At 40.6% G+C, this 9630-nt stretch overlaps 1 protein-coding gene across 1 annotated transcript in view; it reads left to right on the top strand.

Annotated features, from left to right (window-relative positions):
- Slc9a4 (solute carrier family 9 member A4) overlaps positions 1-9061 on the top strand; it is a 55704-nt gene extending 46643 nt beyond the window's left edge. The window contains exons 10-12 of the mRNA XM_028865798.2: positions 1033-1164; positions 1974-2061; positions 8339-9061. Of these exons, the coding sequence (XP_028721631.1) occupies positions 1033-1164; positions 1974-2061; positions 8339-8697 (579 nt within the window). The 3' untranslated portion in view covers positions 8698-9061. The remainder of the gene's footprint in view (positions 1-1032; positions 1165-1973; positions 2062-8338) is intronic.
- The last annotated feature ends 569 nt before the right edge of the window (positions 9062-9630 follow it).

Below are 9630 nucleotides of genomic sequence, written 5' to 3' on the forward strand. Positions count from 1 at the left end.
CTACTCCACACCTCCCAGATGATCCTAACAGTTTGTCTCACCTGAACGTACAAGCCCAAAACCTTGGTTAACTTGACTCTCCCAGATGGCTGTAGGCGTTTAGAAGACCTGAACTGACATTGTTTATTTTTAATCCCATGCTTGCTACAGCACCTAGTAGAATATTCATTTTTTGGTTATTGAATTGATTATCCTTTTTAAAGAAGCCACAATCCAGTAAGGATGGTACAGGCAGCTGTGACCATCTTACCCAATATTGCTTTGCAGTGTATCCGCACACACAGTGTGTCACCTACCGACAGCAGGCAGTCTGGCATTCACTGAACTTGGAGTGAGCGGCTTGGAGTGAGAAGCTCCACTTAAGCATCTTTCAGACACACGTTTATGAATAGATGTTGGCCTGCAGTCAATGACAGATTTCTACCGGTTTGAGGTCAAGGCAAGGAGGAAAAGTACTTTAAAGCTCAGTGGGTCCAGTTTGTCAAGATGTTCCTTCCTTGGCTCTGTTCTTTAAGTGAAGCCTCTTCCTTTCTGAATTGATGAGACTCAGTTTAACTCTCTCTCTCTCTCTCTCTCTGTGTGGTGTGTGTGTGTGTGTGTGTGTGTGTGTGTGTGTGTGTGTATGTGTGTGTGTGTAGGGAAATGTCTTTTATTGAAAACAGAAATGTGGAAATTCTGAAATTTAATTTTAATATTTTTCTTACCCAATAACTCTGAGGACCTAGCATATAATAATGACCTGGGAAAGAACATACGTGTGCAGGGCAGCCACAGTCTGTGTGTGACTGCTGTGGGGGTGGGTGGAGGTGGTGTTAGGGCTGCTGCAGGGATTACTGAAGGCACTGTCCACAGCCACAGCCAGGCCTGAGAGTCTGCTTGCAGGCTTTCCTCCCACGGAGGCTTTCTCAGTCATGCTAGAGGCAAAGCTGAGCACAGGCGCTGTGTCTACCCACTCTAGCAGTCTCCGGATGCTGCTGGAGCTCTCGGTAGCCCTGGATTTCATACCTGCCTATTTTTATGCTCTTCCTACAGACCCTGTCCTACAACAAATACAACCTCAAACCCCGAACAAGTGAGAAGCAGGCCAAGGAGATTCTGATCCGCCGACAGAATACGCTGAGGGAGAGCATGTGGAAAGGCCAGAGTCTGCCCTGGGGAAAGCCGGTATGTGGGGACTGTCACCTAATAACTGGGACCATCCTTGGGGCAGAGCCTCATTAGCTGAGGGTAAATCACTATTAACATTTACTACATACTGAAAACCTCACATGATGCCAGAGAGATGAAAAAGCCATAGAGGGCAACATACCAAAGCAGCCTCCCACCACTAATCTGAGACTCCCAGGGCCTCGAGCATCTGTGAATGAAGTAGCCTCCCCTCTGGATCCAGGACTCCAGGGCCTTGGACATCTGTGAATTAAGTATAGCATTGAGATGCTTTCCAAGGTGACATTGAGTGATCCCTGAGCTGAGTCTAAATCCAGAACCCATGGTGGCCGAGTACTGAGCATCTCAGAACTCCTCCTCAGACCAAAGTTTCTAGGCCTCTCAGGATGTTGACTAGAAGGATTTACTTTTGCCTCGTCTCTCAAGCCTCCTCGTCACATCACCAGTGAGCCCCTGACATCTTACTAGTTAAGGCTATAGAGTGCTCATCATGCAGGGACTCCTGGATGGACACTGAGTCTAGAACAGACTCTGATTCTAAACCTGTTGGAGGCTATGAGAGTAACTTTGGAAGGCTCAAAAGGGTTCTGAGAGAGAGAGAGAGAGAGAGAGAGAGAGAGAGAGAGAGAGAGAGAGAGAGAGAGAGAGTAGATATTGAGCTCAGAAGTGCTTTGCTTCTTTTAAACAAAAGTTATTAAATGTCAGTGAACTGCCCAGCCCGGGGCTGCATCCTTCCCTTTATCGTCTGTGGGCCAATAGAAACTGCAGTCGCCCCTTCTGCCTTTGTTTCTTCTTGTTACCCACAGGCAGGCACCAAGAACTTCCGCTACCTCTCCTTCCCCTACAGCAATCCTCAGGCAGCAAGGCGAGAGGCAAGGGCTGCTGAATGCACAGGTAACCCATGCTTGGCTGTGTTTCCTCCTGTGCAGGGTCAGAGGTGGCGATTTGGGGACTCCAGGGCCAAGAGGTACAATCAAGGCTATTATGTAGATACTCGAATGAGAAGAAAATGATAGCGTCCTTTATGAGTAAATTTCAGAGTTTCATTTATGGGCACAGAAATTTGACTTCATCACAATTTTGTCATGCACCACTATTCTGTTTTAAATTTTCCAGCCATTTAGAGTATATAGGTGATTAGTAGGTCACATGATCTCATCGCTGGTGTCTTGAAGATGTGTAAAAGGATCACTTTAGGGCAGTTGTAAGAATTCAGTGCAACTTAAATATAAGGTTAACTTTTATTGGAGTGATTTAGTTATATTTACTGATTAACAGTTTCCCATATAACACATAACTGAGATTCTTAGGTATTGAAAATGCTCATTATTCTAATTAAAGCCAATTTGCTATGTTTTAAATACTTATATAAAATGATTTCTGTTAGAAAAGGGTAATATATAATATAATCAAGTGCCATGCTACCTGCTACTTAAACCTTCAAAATCACTTTGGATATTCAAATAAACTAAAGGCACAGGATCTTAAAATAATTATTTGTTAAAGGCAATATAACTATTCTTTGAAATAACAGTTTTTTTTGCTATGTTTTTCTTGTTTATAGTGGCTTCATGTCAAACCCAACTCTGTCACTGGACAAACACAAGGAAGGGAGTTACACAGACTTTTAAAAACTCGGGTGTAATCACCACAGAACATTCTAGTCAGCACTCTTCTGTGGGTCTCTCTGTGTTATCCTGACCTTCCCAGAGCCAATATCCTATACAGAGAACCATGTAATCACAGAACCATCCTACCATCCTGGACATAAAAATCAAACATTAGCCATATCTTTATCTTTTTCCCCCCTAAATTTCCTAGTTCAGTATACAGATTTCTCATCTCAACAGACAGGAATTTAGTTCTCATTTTTAATGATAAAATACTAGTCAATTGCATAGAGTAAATCATTGTTTGCTTACATTTCAACCCATCTTGAGCCTTTTCTTTGTATATGGAGTAAGTTGGGTGTACCCTTCAGATTGCTTGCTAGGACCATGCTCCTCCCGATACCATCTTCTCCTGTAAAATGAAAAGTCACCTTTATACTAAAGTCCTTCCTTCTGAAGAGGGCTTTGGACTAGTAATTTTGTTTCTTCAATCTTGTTGTCTGTTCCTGATGACACTCTAGTAATTAATGTCATTTGATATGATGAAGGCGTTTCACAAACAAAAGTGAAGACAATTAAAAAGAGATACACAGACATGGGACGCACAACAGATTGGTTTTGAGATATCTTTCTTATTCTAGTATCTCAAGTTCAGTCTCATCATTTTACAGATTGGTTTTAAAATACCTTTCTTATTCTAAGAACTCAAGTGAAATCTCATCATTTAAGTGGATCGAAAACAAGAAAGTGCCACAGATCTCTTATGGGGTAGTCATCAGTACTGCAGAATTCTAACAGGGGTGGCAACAGAGCAGGTTCCTGGGGAACAGATGTCCAAATGTAAATTAGCATTACATCAAACAGCTAAGTAGTCACTCCAGATACTTGCAAAGAGTGCTTTATTCCAGAAGGTAGGAGTTGTTGAGCATTTGGAAATATATTTATGTATTCATCAGATTTAATTGGCAAAAGGAGTCTAACATTTATCTTATGCCAATATTTTATTAACTCTTTATAAATTTCATACAATATATTTTGACCGTATTTTCACTATTCCTTTCTATAAGTTCATACAGACCCTGCCTTGTACCACCATCTACCCCCCAATTTCATGTATTTTTTAAAGTAATTATTCAACTCCAATTTGTGATGTCCATATATTCCTGGGGGTAAGGCCATCCACTGGAGTACAGTTGCCTTAACTGGAGCCACATCTTAAAGAAAACTGATTCTTCCTCCCTTAGAGGCCATTAACTGTCTATAGCTCCCCAGCTGGGGTGGGGGCTCATGAACTCCTCCCCATTCTATGCTAGAATGCTGATTGGCTTGATCTTGTGCAGGCAACCTCAGCTTCAGTGAATTCACGAGTCTAGCTGTCCCTACCCCTTTAATAGGTTCCTTTAACAAATAGCATCTCAAGCATATTTTCAGTAAAATCCATCAAAGCCTAGAAATTTTATGCATTGCTCACTTAGCATGTTTTTGGCATTGTTGCTAAACATAACACCTAAGACCAAGCAATTTATAAAGAGGAGCTGTTTATTTGACTCATGGTTCTAGAGGCAGAGAAATTCAAGATGGACTGGCCACATCAAGTGAGATTTTCATGAAATGTCATACCATGACTGATGACATCACATGGTAGCAATCTATGAGAAAGCTGGGCAGGTCCATGGATAAGAAGACAAAGCAGAGAACTCTCCTATGTCATAAAAACCTGTTTAGAGAGTAATAATCAGGGTTCTGAGAACAAATCCTCTTAAATGGCTTCCAACTTCATTATATTCAATAATTATTGCTCAACACAAGTTTATTGTGAGGGACAAACTACAGCAAGAACATACAGGAAGAAAAAAGTAAACATCTATAGCTTCACTGCTGTTACCTCTGTAAAGGAATAATATTGGTAGCTTTCATCTACAACAGCATTGACTAGACATGAAGCTGGCCACAGAGAAACAGGGTGCACACATGAGCATGGACCATAAGGCTCTTAGAAGAGGCTTGTAGCCAACTATGCATGTAGGAAATACTATCCATGGTTGTTACTGGTAAGGGAGGAAGATTTGACATGAGTGATACTCATATTCCTGGGAAGGACTAGAACTCTCCAAAATGCTAACTTCTCATGAATTAATCCAGAGTTGGAGTAATATCTTAATCTCTGAGGGTGTTTGTTTGCTTCTTTTTTCCTTTCTTTCTAATGTGTCAAGTAGGTTCTAAATTTCATTCAGATGTAACTACCAGAGAAGAAGGTAATGAAATTTAACTCACCAGTCACCCTTAAGTTTTAAAGGATTGTGGTAAATGTCGGAAGCAACACTCAGGAAGTCTCCCTCATAAAGTCTCACTAACATAGCTGCCTAGCCATGATGTGAACAGGATGACATCAATAGATAGGCTAGAGAACAGCAGACCAATTAATTCTCCAATGCCAAATGCTCAGCTCTGAAAACATATACATCCAGGTAAGATTAACCAGACTGAGCAGGTTGTATTTATATATTTAGCAATATATATGTAACAACAATTAACAAAAATGAACACCCCCCCCCAAGATTATAGAAGCAATCACAATGAAATGAAGAGAGTCCTCGATGTTTGGCTAACAGTTTGATTGTCTGAGAGCACCTTCTGTCCAAATACCAAGAGAAGAGGGATATTCTAGCTAGGAGACCTTAGGCGGCATGGTTTCCTTAACCAGGTAGTCTGGCCAACCAATGCGAGTCCATGAAAACACTTTCCTGCCTAGCTCCATGCAGACCCACCAAGGCTTGCTTGACCCTGACAAGGGTGTCTGTGAATTCCATGACGGTTTTAGAGACCTGCATATTCTTTCAGGGCTCCTTTACCTTTGAGGTTCATGTTTTATTACAATTACGGGGATCCCTATCCTAAAACACCTTTTATGTGTGAGACAGCTCTAAACCTATGGAATTAGAGATTGATGGCAGTGAGAATTACACAGAAGCAGGAAAGCTCTTAGTGCCATTGAACTGTACTTGGAAATGGCTGAAATGTGTGTGTGTGTGTGTGTGTGTGTGTGTGTATACATTTCATTTATATATATAATATATAATATATTTTAAAATATATGTATATACATCTACATCTTTGAAAATGCAGCAATAAGGAAGTACTGCTCTCTGGGTCTGAGTCACTAGACAATGCACATTGTATGGAGCAGCTAATCCCCTGTGGGTTTAGCTCCACCCTGTCCCAAGCAGAAGCACTTTCTCTGTTGTCTCCTTTAGCTTTGGTAGTTAAGCCTGTTAGTCTAGTGGATGGTCAACATTCACATGTTGCTTGAGAGGTAGGCATTGTTCTTCCCTTGGATGACAGGACTGGGTGCTCACCTGCAGATAGACACGTGAAAGAGGACCAAGTACAGTCCCCATCCTTTCTCATTCCACCTTATACATTACAGAAAGTTCTTTCCCATTCATAAATTCATAAATGTCATTTAATGTTTCCTCCAAGTTTTAGACTGGTGAATTTATTTTTCCCTTACATCTCCTCAGAATTTCAATATTTTCAGGTATTTATTTATAAACCTGAAAATTGTTCTTTCCCCCACATTCTATTCCCCCCCTAAAAAAGCAAAAAGAAAACAGAGCCAAAAGAAACCACATAAAATTAATACTGTCATTTGACATTTTAATAATGACATTTACGGGCAGAACTAGTCACTTACCTTGAGCTCAACTTTGCAAGTGGAGCCTCTTCTAAATGCTTCACTTTGCATTAACCTAAAAGGAGGTAGAGAGACCAGCTACACTTTCCACTCATGGGGAGTTCCAGTAGTCAGAAGGAGCAGGGAGAATGAAACAGGGACAGGATTTGTAGACAGAAGGAAGTGTCCACACCTCAGAGAGTCTCCCAAATGTCAAAGGATCTGGAGGAACTGAGGTTCAAGCTCCACTCAGCACAAATTAAATGGTAATTGTGAAAGAAAATGGATTATGCTATCATCTTTCTCTCCAGCAGAGCATCCCCTATGTTAGCCCCCAGCTACCTGCCTATGATGATTTGGCTGCATTTTGGCAAAACATTTTTCAACAGGGATTTACACCTTTCTTGTGTCAGTAATATATGCACATTTTTGTCAAGTACAAACCTTTGGGCATACAGTATTAATTTTATGTGGTTTCTTTTGGCTCTGTTTTCTTTTTGCTTTTTTAGCGGAGGGAATAGAATGTGGGAGAAAGAACAATTTTCAGGTTTATAAATAAATACCTGAAATATTGAAATTCTGAGGAGATGTAAGGGAAAAATAAATTCACCAGTCTAAAACTTGGAGGAAACATTAAATGACATTTATGAAAAAAAGTCCTATGTTGAAGTGGAGGAAAGGGCACTGTGTTTTAGGAATGGAAAAAAAAACTTGAAATAACTCAAAAGCAGGGTATCATATGGATACCTGGTGGTCCTGTCCCCCATAACACAGCCTTAGCAACATACATGTGGTATGTACAGTTGTCTTCTGCATCTAAGTTGACTTTTTTCTCACCCCTTCCCCCTCAAAACACAATATAACAACTATTTGTGTAGCATTTACAATGTATTCTATATTATATGTAGTTTAGAGATTATTTAAATTAAACTGTAGGATGTGTATAGGTTATATGCAAATACTGTGCCATTTTCTATGAGAGACTGGAGGATGTGTTAATTTTAGTATATCTCCTGAGGATACAGAAGAATGGTTCCAATCCCACTTTTACTAGCAATATCATGTTGAAAGTCACCTCATCTTGAAGAACAACTCTAGGCACTTTCCATATGATGTGAGGACAATAGTTTTACACATCTCGTAGGGCCATTAAGTTGATTAAGTGGCATAAAATGTGCAAAATGAGTAGGACAGAGGCAGGCACATGGTCCCTCTCCCATGAGGGCAGGCCCTCAGCCTCATTACATCATCATGTACCACTGCAGTCTGCTCATCATCTACTCCATTGACAGAGGAGCATCTGTCAATGTGGATCTCTGCCCCTCCCATCTCTGTTGTCTTCAAGGTTACATTTCCAAGATCAAAGCCGTGAAACTCAGTAGAAGAGCTTTTAGACAGCTGCCCATGAAGCATCAAACCAAGAGCATGGCATGGGGTTCAACCCTGTAATCTCGACACTTTGGAAGATAACACAAGGCCATCCTGCATGACAGGATGAGACCTTGTCTCAACAAAACAGAAACAAACAGTGTGAAAACCAACTATTTTTATGGAACTTTTAGTATAGCATTTACATTTTAGAAGACAATTTTTTTTTTAGTATATGCTTGATGTTATTATTAATCCACTATTGTGAAAAGGTACTCTGCTACTCATCTAGGGAGACTGGCTAGATGCACAGGTTTTTATGCATCCCCACTTATTTGTAGTAGTAAGCATATAGCACTGCCCTCCTGGTCCGCTGGGGTTGTGGTGTTGAAAGGGAAAGTCACGATGACTATAAAGCTAAGAGCAGGAGCTTCAGTCTTGAACATCCTTGCCACCTGGGCACGAAGTCTTAACTCTGATTTCAAGTTTTCTTTCCCTTCTTGTCATCATGTCTCCTTAGATGATGATGGTATGGATCCAGGATTCCTGCCCTTGATGTTCCGTGCACACTCGCGAGCGGGGTCCCTTCAGGAAAGACGTCAGACTCAGGCGATGATCCCCATGAAGAGCTTACACAGAGGAGAGAAGGCGCTTAGCTTCAGCCACCGAAGAAGCAACACCAGCTGGGAGGAACATGCCGGATGGGGCAGGAGGGATGTCATCCGGCCAAAGCCACTGTTCTATGCAGTAGATGAGGAGTATGAATCTGGAGAGCAGACAGAGGAGGAGACATCAGCAACCAGGTCCAGATGGATAGCTGAGCACAGACACAGCAGAGAACACTACAAATCCCACAGTCCTTTGCTCCATAGAAAATAGTTCACTGTTCTAAGGATGCTGGGTCATCCCAGAGTCCCTATTCCATTACCATAAAACAAAAATTCTCACCGTTGACAACAGAGCTATTGAGTTTGCATTTTTTGAAGCTTTTGGACTCCTATATATATATATAACAAGAGGATGGCTTTTCACAGCAGACTTGAAGGCTGAACCACATACTTGTCTTGTGCCTTTGTGTGTAACAAAACTGAACTCCTTCTCAGAAGAGCCAGCCATATCTAAGGATTACAGAAATCTACCGAGCTTTCCTGGTTTTCTTCCAGACGTCAAGGGGGTGGGAGTGGGGCAGTGCTGGGATTGGAGATATGTAATGATGGCAGCTATTAGGAAAACTCATTGTGGGGAAAAAAAACCCCAAAGAACAAAGAATTAATCATTGAGAATTCATTTTAATCATCGGAGCTATGTCATATTTCAAGAACTGTTCATGATTGGTCAGTAATTCCTATCGGCTGTATGCATGTGCAACTTACAATCGATTAGAACTACCAGGAATCTTTGAAGTCATTTGACTCCATTCCTTGTGTTTTCAGATTGGGACACTTTGACAAAGATTCCATGGCATGTCAGCCACCTTGCAAATCGAATGCACTTGGCTTTGATTCTTTTTTTTTTTTTTTTAACAAACTCTTTTATTTTCAAAGGTACAATAATATAACTCAAATGAGAGGTAAAATTTGTTGCAACATTGTTATATTTAATCAGTGATATTAATAGATGTGATCTGCACTATAGAAGTCAATCTTTAAACAATGAATTTATACACTATTTTTATAATTAAAGTGTTAATTTAAAAATAAATTTTAGAAATATAAGAGTGTAGATGTAACCAACCATCTTATTAAATAAGAAACACAGAAACAATGTAAAAGAGAAAGTCAAGAGGTCAGAGCTCAGAGCTAAAATCTCACC

This window comes from Peromyscus leucopus, chromosome 16_21 (assembly GCF_004664715.2).
Source record: "Peromyscus leucopus breed LL Stock chromosome 16_21, UCI_PerLeu_2.1, whole genome shotgun sequence".
NCBI lineage: Eukaryota > Metazoa > Chordata > Mammalia > Rodentia > Cricetidae > Peromyscus > Peromyscus leucopus.